The sequence below is a fragment of the Bolinopsis microptera genome, chromosome 2 (assembly GCF_026151205.1).
Source record: "Bolinopsis microptera isolate Bmic1 chromosome 2, MBARI_Bmic_1.0, whole genome shotgun sequence".
Lineage (NCBI taxonomy): Eukaryota > Metazoa > Ctenophora > Tentaculata > Lobata > Bolinopsidae > Bolinopsis > Bolinopsis microptera.
This window is the reverse complement of record NC_087073.1, coordinates 6,297,485-6,313,527: the sequence shown is the minus strand read 5'-3', so window position 1 is coordinate 6,313,527 and position 16,043 is coordinate 6,297,485. Positions and strand designations below refer to the sequence as shown.

The following is a 16,043-nucleotide window of genomic DNA, read 5'->3' as shown; positions in this document are numbered from 1 at the left end:
ATTTTAAGCTCTTAAGGTTGGTGGTAGTAATGTAAACATGATCGTGGCGACCCGCTTGTGACTCACAAGTGGGTCGCCACGAGATACGTCGTTTTCATGTCAACATGACTACCATCAAGTCTAGACTAGTATTTGTTCTTTCATTGACAAATTTATGTTATTCTAAATTCTTGATAAAAATCAAATTCCCCGGACTTTTTAGATTTACGTTTTTTTATTGGTATTTCAATACAGATTTAACAATGCTCCTTCTGTCGTTATTACGCAATCTCTGTCAATCCTTATCTTGTCTTCATAAATTCAATTAAGATTTGCAATAATTTTGATTGTAATTGTTGTTTTGTGATTGGCCCCTTTTTAAGATGTCCAGCCAATTTATAAAGTAAAATGCGTTTAAATGTCAGATCCCCGAGTTTAGTAAATTTTGTTATTTGCAAATATGCTATAAATTGATAAACTGGGTTTAGTAATTAATAGCAAATAGCAATATCCCATTCTTTTAAATACTATTACTGCATTCTTTATGTGACAACAAGCTGAACGGTCAAATGATCCTCTTTATTTGATATTAAATGAACAATTGTTTAATTTAAATTGAATGTGGCAAAATTTCACCAGGCTCAAAGGCGGATCATAAGCCACTTCTTCACAAATTTGATTTACAGGTTACATTATCAAAAATTACTTAATTAAACTTTCTACTGCTGTTGATGATATTTGTACCCTGATTTATCTTAATTTTAATTAAACACGCCCGGTATAAAACACATTAATTTAATGACGCCCCCTAAGTCCTAACAGTAACACACCCTCCAATTCTCATTACTTGGACAACTTACAACTTTCATTAGTATTTAGTTTTACTGTATATTGGAACAATGAGCCAAAATAATTGAATTAAATCTCTGATTACTTTGCAATGCGAAACACTTTTAATAGCACGTGCTTCTTATAGTGTAGACTCATTAATAATTGAGCCAATTTAATTTAATATTTATTGTTGTGGATATTTTTGAATATTTGATCTGATTATTCTTAGTATAACCTTTGTCATGTCTTGAGTCATCAGTTTGAGTTAGTTATGATTATTGTGACATTCTTTTCAATTTTGATCTTCCTTCGATCTGATCGTTATGATCTTTTCTTTGATCTTTCAGTCTCAAAATTATCTACAATCTAACGCGTTAAATAATGATGATATTATAAAACTGTATCTAAATTATGAATTTGTAGCACCTGTTGACTAGTCTGATGAAAGCAATACACATTCTCCGAAGTAGAAGTACAATTATAACTTGATCTATATGTAGTGAATGTGCTTATAGTTACAACTTTTAATAATTCCAGATATTAACTAAGTTAAAGTTGGCACGCGGGGAGGCTTCACTTAATTTAAAGTAGAATTAGTAATAACCTGATAACCAGTAGTTGTTTTATGTTTTTTCTTCTTAAACGTTTACGCCGGAAGCTCTACAATCTAGGACACACAACTTAATTTGTACTTGGCTGCACCATATGTGAACCTAAAGTTAACTGCGGACGGTCGTGCAATAAAACCACAATTTGATAATTATCTGTGTGCTATCTTTAATTAGTCAACAGTAGACTCCGTTTATCTTTAATTTTGACGTTTTTTTATATTTCGGCTCTATAATAATTAGTTGCTCTTCACAAGCTTTCAGCTTTTAGCTGGGATTATGTTTAATGTTAAAGTTACTGTTCATGTTTCCTAGGCTGTCACCGCTTGTAAACAGAACAATTGGACGTAAATTCCTGGGCAGTTGTACCATTATACCATTTGCATTGAAGATTCTACGCTAAAATGTGCAAAAACACATCGTTTTGCTATATCCACATTCGATGTTGTATAAGTTTTTGTTGAAATCTACTTTGTTAACCACAGTACATCACTCCTTCACTTCACAAGACTTAATGTACTATTTGTAAGGACAGGAATCTCGGCGGAGCTCTGATAATCTCAGAATGATATGACAATACATGGCGGAGTGTTTGTATCTTATTTCTCTATAGAGCTCGATAAACCACCTGTTTATTTCGCGGGTTAGTCCCTTTACTCCTTTAGAATGTTGTTTCAATTTGATTTTATTATATTTAGAATAAAATAATTGTGCACGTCGTTGTCAAAGATTAAAATTCTTCTGTAGTCTAAGATTAAGATATTTGAAAAGATTAGGCATGTCAAAGATTAACCGATCAACTTGCAAGATCGACACATTGAACTCACAATTAATTCCTGTCACGTGTTATTTGTTAACCTCCCCACGATTAGTCCATAAACCGTACAACATCCCTCAGGAGAGACTGTCAGAGGGAAGGTTTTGCTCCATGTTAACCACCCTATCTATATCAGAGGCCTTTTTATACAAATCAAGGGAGACTGCAACGTACACTGGACCGAGAAGTGCAACGGATACAAGGTTCTTCTTCTTCGAATACCTCAATATCTTACTTGAAATACCTTAATATCAATTATCTTGTTTTCTCATTCTGACAATCTATTAAGTTTATTCAACTTTGCAACCAGCTCATGCCGGACCAATTGAGGACCGGAACTTTAAGTGGATCAATTAAATGACATCCCCTTATCAGGCGGAGCCTCGCCACTACCGCAACTACCAGCAGTGTCTGGGATGGTCCCATTTCTTTCTTGGAAACCCCAGGACTGTGGTTAAACTAGAGCCCGGTGCCCATGAGTTCGAGTTCAACTACACACTTCCCCGCAAGATTCCAAGTTCTTTCGAGGGATCTCATGGCAATATCAGGTAAGCAAAAGACCTTCCAAGCAAATGATCTTGTCATTTTACTATGTCGTTTCTATTTGTTTGGATCTTCTAGTTTCCACTGTTGATAAACTTGGAGAGAAGCCCATCTAAGGGCCGGTTAGATCATTACCATAATTCCATGACGTAGTGTACATTGGCTGACAGCTCATTAGTCGATCTTACGTCAATGGGACTGATTACAGACAATTAATTTATTATGCAACAATTAATTAATTATGCAGCAGTGGGATGTGAATGACGTGAATATCATTAAGTCACATGTCGGTTTAGACATCAGTTGGATGCTGGACAGACAAGAGGAAAACGCTTACCAAAAACCTACGAATCACTAAATGTCAAAACTTAGTGTTTTCCTCTCTTCCCTTCGCTTCAAATACTTTTAAATTACTTAAACTTATTTTAACTTACTCAACATATTCTCAGATACTTCGTGATGTCCCAGTTAGACTGGCCAGGAGGTAATCACTTCCAACAAACACTCCAGTGCATAACAGTTAACTCTATATTCGATCTAAATCTTTCACCAGACACAAAGAGCTCGGAGGAGAGGAAGACTGAGCATCATCAGGTACTTTTTGTGGCTGGCTATCCCTTGGTTACCAATATTAAAGAGGTATTTGTTTTTAGATATTCCGATCACCATTGATTAAAAAAATATACATATTTTATTCTTATACAGTGCATGGCATGGCTTGGATTGAAATTATTCGCACTCATCTGCTGTTCACTCAAAATGTTAAGCCCTTTTCAGCTTTCACCCTTTAACCTTTAATCAGATTTTTTTCTCTTTAGATTCGCAATACAATTACAATTCATTTTAACAATTGTATAAATGCAACATTGTTTCAAATACGACCTCCATTATCAGGTGCTGCTTAGAAGGTCCCTGAAAACCACCTTAAATGTCCCCAGAAAAGGATTTGTTCCCGGCCAGACTGTTACTGCTTTTGTGAGTTTGTGTTATAGTTTAGCAAAATGTGGTAGAACATTCTAGGAAACATTTTGGAACGAGTCTTACAATAAAGAGAGCTCGACCAACTGAAGTCTGGGCCTCTGACCAGACTAAATCTCTAATTTCGAGTTAAATAAAATTGATCTGTGACCAAGTTTTTAGACAGATTCCAATCCAGGCGAGTGTGGATAACAAGACAATGCATTCTGTCATATCCTCGAAGACAGAGTTGGTGGAGGTCTGTAAATACCAAGCTTGTGACCAGGTTAGTTTTGATAACCCTATCAGCTTAACCCTAGTAACCCTAATAATCCTAGTTATCCTAGTAAACTACTGCTCTTGTTCTACTTGCATATTTGCATGGAGAGGTCCTGGAGCTGGGGTCAGAGATAAACGACCTTTCATGTAGTTTCTAAACCCTAAATATATGGTCATTAACTCCGGGCCCGTTTGCGCGTCATGTGCTACCATGACTACCATCACATACATTTGATAATCTGGTATCCCGCATAAAATTCCACAAATTGGCGTTTTCTAACCTAAAGCAATTGAGTACGAGACTTTGGGTCGTATCCAATGACGTTTATTCGGTTTCCTGTTATAAACTATTCTAGTTTAAACAAGCACGTGGGAAATTCTACCAAGTACTAACACACGCTGTAGGTACGAGACTGGTGTGGGTTTGCTGAGATTTACACGTATAATATTAACGCAATATCACAGGAGCAGACAACGAAGCGGGTGGTAGCTAAGTGCAAGAGAGGGCCTATACCACGCGGTACCAAGGACACCTGGCACGTGATGCTAGATATCCCTCCCATACCCCCTTCTGGGCTGGTATACTGTCATATCATACACCTTGAGTACTATATCAGTGAGTAGATAGTTTCTGGATCAGTATATATACTACTACTACTATGTCGGAACTAAGTCCGATCTACGCCAGATAACCCCCTCCATATATTCCTGTCCCGCATCAGGGTTCGCACTTCGCAGTTCCTCTTTAGAGTTTGTCCCAACTTCCTTCAGTAACATAGTAGTATATAGTATACGGACTAGATTAGTTATTTTAATATTCAATAAGTGTTGTTATATAGCAACACTTATTACAACACTTGCTATAAATAGCAGGTACTGTATGTTAAAGTCCATGTAATTTCAACATTTTTGTTTCATATTTCCTTTTAACACTTCCTTGCCAGAACTAACGGTGGAAACAGTGAGACTCCCCAAACAGAAACTACAGATCCCCCTAATAATCGGCACTATCCCGCTCAAAGAAGACGCTGATCAGTTCGAAGATGAACTGGACACAATCGCGGAGTCCCTCCAAGAGGCATTCGGCAGGAAGGCTCCCTCAATGCAGTTCGCAGAAAGCGTGTGGGGCAAGACAGAGCTTAACACTAACCAGCGCCGTGTCAGCCAAGCAGGTTACCATAACAACATCTTAGATTGAATACTAGTTGTATAATAAGGGTAATACATAAAAGTTAACGTCACCAGTATAAATGTAGACTATAGCTATATCTCGCTATGTCCATCGCCCGCAGATTATGGGCCTCTCTCTCTCTAAAAATTTGTAAATTAACAATTAACATTTCATTGTTTCAGGAAACTCGTTCACTCCTAACTACGTACTCTACAAGCGAACCTCCACGTTCGGTGGACACGCAACCAGCAAAACCATCAACCGAGTCAGCTCCACTTCTAACAATAAAAACTATTCCAAATCAAACGGTTCAAGCAGTTTGGACAGTATCCTAGACGAGGACAGCTCCCCACCGTCCCCCACCACTCACATTCCCACCATACCTGAGTATACAGCTAACTCTAACTCAAGGAGAAACAGCAGATTGTGCTCCAGATGAAGGTAATTTCACCAGGTGACCGCGCTGGTTCTCTTAAAGAGTAAGAGCAAGTAATCATGGTATTGGCAACGATAGCCGAGTAACTACAAGGTATCTCAGAGACAATCGTAGGAGCTTAGTTTAAAGCAGTGAACTGATGTGATATATATAAAGCTTATTTAATAAATTATTTAACTTAATTACGGTATATTCATCTGTTACACTTACACGATGCTGACCATTTGCTCCAAGAAAGGGCACGACATTTTTTAGATTTGTTTTCACTGAAAGACAGCCTGTAAAATGAAATATTTTCGAGTTGGTATGGCCGTGCATGTGAAGATCTTGTAACCAGTTATTTTTCTATACAGTATAATTTTATCACCGTAAAATTGATTTATTTATGAACAAGACTTGCTCTTTCTTTGTAGGAATCATGATTTAAAACCTCCAATATCCTATTGACCATTACATTAATAGCCATTGTGTTGCCATTGTTATCGGATTGGCGTGCCAAGTAACCAATCGGGTAAGACCATCTGATTGGCTCTCTATAGCTATGAGCTGGTCACGTGACTCACGTACGTAAGACAGTAAAATTAAAAATATCCACTCGTATCAAATAGGATAAAGTTATAGTCACGTTTAATCAGATCTGCCATTCAAACTTCTTATCTCATCGTTATCTCTATTCTCTCCCCACTATTGCGGTTAGCTAATGGAGATTTGTCATACGTTGTATGACCAGCCGCGCACGAAGTGCGCGGCTCCCCCTGTATCGTCAGGACGATAAAGGTGACCTAGTGAAACGACCGTGGGTGTCACAACGTGATACAAATGGAGATAGGGTGTTATTATTCTCTACACAGAGTGTAAAAAAATAAGGCAATTTTACCAAAACTTATAGTGGGTATCTACTTAGGACGTCCGGCAAATAGGCAGGGGGGTGGTTTTAAAATTTCGGACAAATCCGGACAGTACAGCGGGAGGGGGTGGTTTCTGAAAATCCCGACGTCCGGAAATTTTGGCAGAATTAACGAAAAAGTCCCATTAATATCAACTCTTTGACACTATAATTACTCAATGAATTTGAGTTGGTTTTATTCGTACTCTTAAAAGTAGCTGGAAATCCGGACGTCAGCTAGGGGGAGGGGGTTTTGAAAATTCGCACACCCGAACAGTGGGAGGGGGCCGGGGAGGTCTGAAAATCTGCGATTTTGTCGGACGTCCTAAGTAAATATACAGGGTGGGCCAAATTGTCAGTACCCATACTCTGGCCTTAATAGCTCCGCCGTGTTTTATATTTGAGAGCTGTTGCTTTGCAGATGGCATACTGTACTTAGTCTTACAGTTACTGGTTCGAGGATTCCGTCGTCAAAATTTGAAAATTCGAATATTTTAGACCACGCCCATTCAATATTAAAACACTGATATTGTTTTCTCTGAACATGCTGAATGCCTGATTTTTTTAGAGACGGTAGATTATCAAATGTTGCATATGATCTGAAAATATGAGGCAAAACGGATTTGAAATGACGAAGTTATCAAGCATTTTCTGTATATCGTTAACAAAATTGACTGGGTGATTATGTGACACCGTGACACGACACCTTAATTGGGCACCCTTAACAATTCCCATAATGTTGAACGGGGTAGTTAACGGGGTCACCTTATCACGTGATTAGGTAAACCAATCACCTGATCACACGTAATGAATAAACTCGTTATGCTTCATATCTCGGTCATCTGAGAAGGCTACAGTTCTAATTCTTTCAGGACAAACGTAATTCTATAAATGGCCAAACACAATTCAATAACATTTAGTTTGATCCGACTATCCAAACTATCAAATAAATGTGAAAATGAACCTCCATTTGAAAAAAAATGAACGCGAATATTTTTCGAGTTGACAAATTCCTCGAACCAGTGGTGGTACTAATTCATACCAGAAGGAAGTATTTAAATTGGGCACTCAGTGACTGAGCTATAAAGGCCGACGTATGGCCGGTACTGACTTTTGGCCCACCCTGTATATATATAGAGATTACGTGATGACATTCATATGGCTTGGCCTGGTACTGTTGAGGAACTATTACAATTCATGGAATGGCTTAACAGTATCCACCCAAACCTTTTGTTCACTTACGACTACTCTAGGGACGGCGTTGAGTTTCTAGACACCTATGGCTATGCTGTTGGTGATGTTGCCCACACCAAACTCTACCGCTCACCCCATGGCTAGTGACACAGGCGAGGATCGAACCCGCAACCTCGTGATCGAGCAGCGTATCACGAGTAGGGCAGGTCGACTAACGAACTGCGCCACTAAGCCATTCGGTCTTGATTACAGACACAGTTGATTACGGAGGGGGGGGGGTGTGGTAAAAATGGCCAAAATATTGATTACGTAGTATAAATATGTGAATGACCCCTTCACCGCTTAGTCAAAAAAATGTAAACTCTATACTACTATTACTGCTATCATAAGTGAATTTAAATACGGCGGCGCGCGCTTCGCGCGCGGAAAGTGGCAAGCAACGTATGTCAACTAATACTATTAGTATGTCAACTACTTGATTCACGATGTCAATCCTTCGCAGCTCGGTGAGGCACAGTGGTGCATCTCGCCGATCTACCGAAGGATTGATGCATAACAACAAGACACGCGCTAAAGACGCGCATTTTCTGAGTGATGTTAACGATAGCTTTAAATTCACTGATGTCATTATTATTCAGCGTGACCGGTAATAGTTTAAAAATCAGAAGGAGAAAACACATGTTTAAATTACTAAAAAAGGAGTATCACTTTACAGGATTGAATTTAAATATAGTCATAATAGATAAGAGAGGAATTTGTTTCCCTTTGAATCAATCAAACTAGATGAATTGTTGTAAATACTTAGATCAAACTATCAATCTACAGGCTATCGTCAAACATGTTGCAAGGCGTCATCTTCAGTGACATAATAGATAAGAGTTTATTAACTATCATGCCAACTTTAGAGACGGTAACCACATTAAACTAAAGTTTTCCCAATCAAAATAAAGGGTTTATACAAAATAAAAGGTTTATGCACTAGACTGCGAGACAATTAACCTTATGCAATGCAGGTTAGTATAACTATAATATCGGACTGAGTTGAAATTTCTGAGAGCATGATACCCCAAAATAAATATATGCCTGTGTCTGGCAATAGCGTTCAGATGGCTTCCGAACTTGTGCGGATAAGATAATATAAAAAATACAAATAAACTATAATAACAATCTGAAAATTAATGTATCAGTACAGATCTTATACTCGAAATCAGGCACTTTCAAAACATTTCTCTTAAATTATCTTTCTTAACACCGTTCAATTGTAACTTTAAATTAAAATATTATGATGATCCGGACGATGATAAATATTAAATTACAACTGATTATATTTATGGATTTCGGCCTGTCGATGCTGGAAGCTGATCAGCTAATCGTTAATCGTTACCATGTGACAAGAATAGTATGATGAACCTCCCAATCAGTATCTATGTATCAAAAGAAAATATTGATCTAATTCAACTCGTCGGGAGCCCTTTTGAAACATCTCGAAGTTAGAGTGCAGAGTGCATGATTACTGATTATCAGCACGATTGGGTGAAACAAAGACGAAACCGTGTGTTGATTAGAATTAAAAGAGGAAGATATTTAGTGATAAATTGTGCACTCTTGCATTTAAGTTTTAATTGTTAGACTTGTTCGATGTAGGGCCTTTAATTTAACCTAATACTAATGCAGTTACTTAATACTTGGTAAGTCTAGGGAAAACAGGTGCTAGTTGTCGGAAATGAAATGGAGTCTGTTCCTGATCGAAGTTACATGATGCTGATAGATTTGATGCAGTTCAGCACTCAGCAGCCACTGTCTTCAAATAGAGTGTTCCAGTTCTGCAATCTGCAGTCTCAAATGTTTTCGCCCAGCTTTTCTTTTCATCGTGGTTATAGAAGACAGACCTGAAGAAATACTAGTATAATGATAATATAGGTAACATGTCCAGAATGAGTAAAATTGTATTATCGGCAAATTTACTTATGTGAAAACTCCCAACAGGGTGGCGCTGGCCCAGAAGTAACTGCACACAAGCAACCCTTTAATGATCACGCACGTAATTTGTGTGAAAATATGTAACTCATTTAACGAAGTCAGTGAAAAGAACCTACCTTTATTTACCAATGTCGATTTTTTGCTTGTGATGAAGTAGTCCTCGCAAATGTGAGATATGTATGTAGTTTGTTTTTAAAAGTAGGATTGTAGTCATAGTCGATGTATAGCGACGGTAGTTTACCAGCAGCTCCCTGTACAAATAGAAATGTGGTTTTTATATAATATTACTAGTTAAATTAATGAGTACAATGCAGGAATAAAAAAATGTGTCTTAAATGTTTTATATTAAATGTGTTATAATTATATTAACCACCTTATATTCGTATAATATGTACTCACAAACAATGATAGTCCCAACTGTTTTTAATTGCTTATAATTTAAACCTTCTTATTAAATAATTTAGATGACTGTGTCTGATCTAAAATTGCACGAGAAATAGAGAAAATTAGGTCTCAGACAGAACTCGACCGGGATATAACCGGCGCAGCCGGAATACCGGCTGGTATTTGGCGATTTTGTACCGGTACCGGCCGGGATTTTGGTTTTAGCCGGGATTTTTCCAAAATAAATTCAGTTTTTCTCAACGTTAATTTGAGTCCAAAATTAACAAATCTGTGAACATTTTCCTAAAACATTTTGACGAAGTCATTGAACAATGGAGACTGGAGTCAATCTATATTTAACATAATCATGGGTGTACGAATTATGGACTTCTTTCTGACTTATGACTTAATTATTGTGACTAAGTGTCACGGCTCACGGTCTTGTGTTACCGAGGGACAAGTAAAACAGAGTTCTCCGGGTAAAGAAAGCATTAATAAATGCTATTCAGTATTCATCCTATTCAATTATTCAGGTAAGGTGATGTAAACTGTAAAGTGATAAGCTCCAACGTCAAACACCATGTTCAATTAAATAAGTTTAAGTAACCAATACCAGATCACAGGATTGTTATAGTTACGGAGACTGTTGGAAACGATGCAAACCAGGATCGGACTCCTATCAGAAATAGTCGTCCACCGGTCCAGCCTCCCTCAAACTCAAATGCCCTACCACTACCCCAGACCACATCCACCTCTTCAGCCAGGAACAGCGCTCCCACCATACCACTACCAGCAGTTCCTACCGCCTCAGAGGATACACTGCACGTGCCCGTTATTCCTCATGCCTCGTCTTAAATGTCCAGTCCATGAATCCTAGTGCATCAAGTGCGAGTATATGGGAAGTGCCAAAAATCTCAGCTCTTATTCAGGAGAAATCCAAAAACCACTCGTTACCGTTTATTGCACTTACGGAAACGTGGCTCAAGTCCTACATGTCAGACAAATACAAAATGTGCATCACCTCTTTCTCCTGCTGAGCAGAACCTCCCCCTTAAAAGTAAACAAATCTGCATCGCCTCCCAACGACAATCCAGATATATTAAGCAGCAGAGACAATCATTTAAGGAGACTTCGATATCTATCAGGATCATGATTTTACTGCCTGAGAACTCAGCACTTCAGGATGAAACATATAATATTTGGTTTTCTCGATTTCATTCATATTTAGACAGAAGTCCGTGTAGATAATTGGTTATAGAATAATTGGATATAATTTTATGCGAAGTTGTGTCTGCGAAAATATACGTGTGAACTGGTCATCCCGCAAATGCTGAAAAAGTAGATGTTACCTATCATAAAATAACCGCTCGCACCGTACAGTGTACACGACAGAGTTGTGACTGCGTTTACAAATTCTTTATCATATTGATGTGTTGCCATGGCAACCGAAACTCCATCGGAAGATCGGCCTGTAAGGCATAATCATGATAATACACAGTATCAAAACATTGCCATTGATATCATAGCAACATTCCAGAGATTAGATTATGTGTGTGTAAGAAAATGTATGTTATAGTATTATACAGTCTGCTAGAACATTCCGTTTACACATGGTGGCCGATAACAACTTGTTTAATTTATCTCCGAATTACACACAAATTTCTGAAAGTTTCGCTGACTTAAATCAATTACAGAGGGTGTGGCTATTGGCCAGCCCCTCTATTTCACTATTATGGTTGAAACTATAAGAATACAGATTATATTGTTACAGTGATTTTACAAAAGTCGAAACAGTAAACACCAATTTGTAGGATACTTTAAATCACACCAAAATTGGTCCCAGAATGCAATGAAATCTGATGGCGTCTTTTCAGTGAAAAAGAGGCCACACTCTCTGTAATTGATTAAAGTTTACGAGACCTTTAGAAAATGAGTTATATAACTTGCAACTTAAACTAAGATAAATTGAGTATTTATACTCAATTTATCTTAGTTGCATGAGTAATATATATATACTACCCACTATACCACTACCAGCAGTTCCTACCGCCTCAGAGGATACACTGCACGTGCCCGTTATTCCTCATGCCTCGTCTTAAATGTCCAGTCCATGAATCCTGTGCATCAAGTGCGAGTATATGGGAAGTGCCAAAAATCTCAGCTCTTATTCAGGAGAAATCCAAAAACCACTCGTTACCGTTTATTGCACTTACGGAAACGTGGCTCAAGTCCTACATGTCAGACAAATACAAAATGTGCATCACCTCTTTCTCCTGCTGAGCAGAACCTCCCCCTTAAAAGTAAACAAATCTGCATCGCCTCCCAACGACAATCCAGATATATTAAGCAGCAGAGACAATCATTTAAGGAGACTTCGATATCTATCAGGATCATGATTTTACTGCCTGAGAACTCAGCACTTCAGGATGAAACATATAATATTTGGTTTTCTCGATTTCATTCATATTTAGACAGAAGTCCGTGTAGATAATTGGTTATAGAATAATTGGATATAATTTTATGCGAAGTTGTGTCTGCGAAAATATACGTGTGAACTGGTCATCCCGCAAATGCTGAAAAAGTAGATGTTACCTATCATAAAATAACCGCTCACACCGTACACGACAGAGTTGTGACTGCGTTTACAAATTCTTTATCATATTGATGTGTTGCCATGGCAACCGAAACTCCATCGGAAGATCGGCCTGTAAGGCATAATCATGATAATACACAGTATCAAAACATTGCCATTGATATCATAGCAACATTCTAGAGATTAGATTATGTGTGTGTAAGAAAATGTATGTTATAGTATTATACAGTCTGCTAGAACATTCCGTTTACACATGGTGGCCGATAACAACTTGTTTAATTTATCTCCGAATTACACACAAATTTCTGAAAGTTTCGCTGACTTAAATCAATTACAGAGGGTGTGGCTATTGGCCAGCCCCTCTATTTCACTATTATGGTTGAAACTATAAGAATACAGATTATATTGTTACAGTGATTTTACAAAAGTCGAAACAGTAAACACCAATTTGTAGGATACTTTAAATCACACCAAAATTGGTCCCAGAATGCAATGAAATCTGATGGCGTCTTTTCAGTGAAAAAGAGGCCACACCCTCTGTAATTGATTAAAGTTTACGAGACCTTTAGAAAATGAGTTATATAACTTGGAACTTAAACTAAGATAAATTGAGTATTTATACTCAATTTATCTTAGTTGCATGAGTAATATATATATACTCTCATTTTTTTAGAGCAAACGTAATTTAAATGGCTAAACACAATTCAATAAAATTTGGCTCGATCCGATTATCCAAACTATCAAATAAATGCGAAAATGAACCTTCTTTTGAAAACAATGAACACAAATATGTTTCGATTTGACAAATTTCTCGAACCAGTGGTGGTAGTAAGTCATACCAGAACCAATTATTTCAATTGGGCACTCAGTGACTGAGCTATTAATGCCAACGTTTGCACACTGACTTTTGGCCCACCCTGTATATTTATAATATACGGCTGGAAAAAATGTAACTGGATATCTGCCACAATGCTGCTATTATTAAGGTTAAAGTAACATTTAGCACATAAAGAAGTCTGGTTTGCTAGGTTTTAATTGGTCGTATAATAACAAATAAAAATGAGTTAAGACTACAAAAACGGTCGATAGAACCTAATTATAATACCTGTATCGAGAACTCGACTTCAATGCACTGATAGCGTTGGTACTAACATTCTATCAAATTATGTCATATCTTGAGACTTGATAGCTGCCTGAAACAGTTTTGAGTCAACATTATCGTGATATTCTAGAAATTGAAACCAATTCTCAACTTTAAAAAAGCAGGTTTCAATAAATGCCAAAGAATTAAATTCTACCTTTTTAAATTTTAAGAATTTGTTGATTTATTAAAATTCTGTCTCAATTAATATATAAGGGTACATGCAATGTATTTCGACACGCACTGTAGACTCACTTATTGGATTCGTGCTAGATGCTGTGTACGTCACCCTCTTAACCACCTCTATGGCGAAGATGAGGATGGTAAGTGCAAGTACAGTAATGTGAGGAGAGGATGGGTATCATTTAGCACATTTTTGCTGTAGGTGTTAAGTAGCTCTTAGTCAAGGAGTATATAAATGACGGCACGACAAGGTTCTGCAACAGATCTCTGAACATGTTATCTTGTGAGCGCCGAGTGAACACTTATAAGAACAAGGCCAGCGATGTAAGACAGTATCATTGACTTAGTCCATGCTGGGAGGAAAAAAGCAAGTACAGACGACCGAAAGGAGTCGTGGTTTGGGATCCTGAGTGGGTCTCGATATTGGATAGTGCTTTTATATATCGGACCTTATGATATTCTCAAGGTCACCAAGACGGCACAGTCTTATGGCGGGAGGTAACGGTACCATCTAAAGAGCAGATTGCTGAATCATACAAGTAAAAACTCTACCGGTACAGCAGTCTTACAGCAGACTGAGATTCAAGCGAAAGAATTGTGCTGTTATAATTATGCGGTTAAAGTTCTAGCACCGGGAGTAGTTGTTCACGGTTTGGAGAGAGCTGAGTAGGCTAGTACGGGATAGAAGGGAAGAAGCAGCTCACTGTTCCAGATGGATCTACTTCTTATCAAGGAAGAAGGAGTGGTAGGTATAGTAAGGAAGATTGGAGCCTAAGAGTTAACTTAACATCTAGAGGTACCACAAACTTTATCTCGTCGCCAATTGCGAGCTTTAACGGGTTTCCTCAAGTGACTCGATGGTTTAATTGTGACAAATCATGATACGAACTTTGATGAACCCATAATAGTATAGTGCAATAATACTATGATAGTATTCTCATAAGTTCTACCCTTGCAACCGAGTACAATGTACATACTAAGTGATATCAAGCTGCAATCTAAAATTTATTAATTGAATCTCAAAATAACTTCAAATTTTACCTAATAATTGCGACATCGTTGGAAGTGAGAAATAAAATACATTAAATTTTAATCCAATTCTGCGAGAGAAGATTTGCCCAGACAGCTGACAAGAATGTATTACCATACTTCCTGTAAATGTGGTAGTTATTAGGTCATATCAAACTTGAAAATTATGTCAAAGTTTTTCTCAGTCTCTGGTGTCAATCACCAGTAGAGTGCCCAGCCGCACCAAAACAACCTGCGATTTTTACGTGGGAAACATCGTATAATACACATGCTATACACTCTAGTTTTATAGCAGCTACTGATATCATGCGGCAGTATTAATAAGCATACAAATTCAGCGCAAAAAATTGTAAAGACGACACAAATTCATGCGGGATGTTAATAAATGTGTCCATGTTGAACTCAAACTCCGACAGAATAATATTTCAAATCGGATATATTATAATTAATCAAATGGTATCTGCTCATGTTCCGTCTATATAAACTACAAAACTTAATAATTAGTGAAGTTCTGAAACAAAGATCACGACTAGGTTTTATCAAAATTGAAAAGAAAACCGATCGAAGTGCACTAGAGATATAGTTTAAGTTTAAAGGGTCATCATTACTAAAATCTCTTCCTAGCTCCTAGCAATCAAGTTGTTAATCCTAGTTCTACACCTAAACAAGTACAAAATTACAGCCTTACATTTTGAAATTTTTCGATATCCAGCTCAACATAAGACTTCGATACCAATAATGCATAATGGGTACAATCCGATGATCGGTGTTCGTAAATATTTGATTATTTATAGTATTGAAGTTTAAAATCTTCCTAATTATGTAAGAATAACAAAAGGAATCACGTACTAGTGTGCTGTTACGAAAAACAACTATTTAATAAAAATAAATTAACAGTATTCGAGTACAAAATTAAAAATACAAACTCCAACATAATCGACAGACAAACTCAATAAATGAAGATTTCGTCGTGAAACGAGCTATATATACAGCTATAACGTAGCGCTCGACTCCAGTCTGAACCAAAATTAA

General features: G+C 37.4%; 1 protein-coding gene and 1 long non-coding RNA gene across 3 annotated transcripts; one reads left to right on the top strand and one right to left on the bottom strand.

The window, feature by feature from the left end:
• Positions 1-1,892: 1,892 nt before the first annotated feature.
• Positions 1,893-6,009, top strand: LOC134811111 (arrestin domain-containing protein 2-like). 2 transcript variants are annotated; one of them, XM_063817840.1, is made up of 9 exons: positions 1,893-2,061; positions 2,317-2,438; positions 2,611-2,783; positions 3,228-3,372; positions 3,673-3,753; positions 3,935-4,021; positions 4,480-4,630; positions 4,959-5,186; positions 5,368-6,009. In XM_063817840.1, exons 1-9 carry the CDS (start codon positions 1,989-1,991, stop codon positions 5,622-5,624), a joined length of 1,317 nt encoding a protein of 438 aa, XP_063673910.1. In that variant the 5' UTR covers positions 1,893-1,988; the 3' UTR covers positions 5,625-6,009. The 2 variants fall into 2 exon arrangements, with proteins under 2 accessions (XP_063673910.1, XP_063673909.1); XM_063817839.1 differs by having other exon boundaries at positions 3,228-3,417; positions 5,368-6,008.
• A 2,373-nt stretch (positions 6,010-8,382) lies between these two features.
• On the bottom strand, positions 8,383-15,415 carry LOC134811162 (uncharacterized). Its single transcript, XR_010159765.1, has 4 exons — positions 15,024-15,415; positions 13,764-13,851; positions 9,798-9,932; positions 8,383-9,590 (listed from the first exon to the last, which is right to left on the bottom strand). It is a non-coding gene; the product is annotated as an uncharacterized LOC134811162 (long non-coding RNA).
• Positions 15,416-16,043: the final 628 nt, after the last annotated feature.

Excerpts from the sequence above, each read along its gene's own strand:
- LOC134811111 (XM_063817839.1), top strand. The coding sequence starts at position 1,989 with ATGACAATACATGGCGGAGTGTTTGTATCTTATTTCTCTATAGAGCTC. Across the intron at positions 2,062-2,316 it reads ACCACCTGTTTATTTCGCGG|GAGAGACTGTCAGAGGGAAG; the intron begins GTTAGTCCCTTT and ends AACATCCCTCAG. Across the intron at positions 5,187-5,367 it reads GCGCCGTGTCAGCCAAGCAG|GAAACTCGTTCACTCCTAAC; the intron begins GTTACCATAACA and ends TCATTGTTTCAG.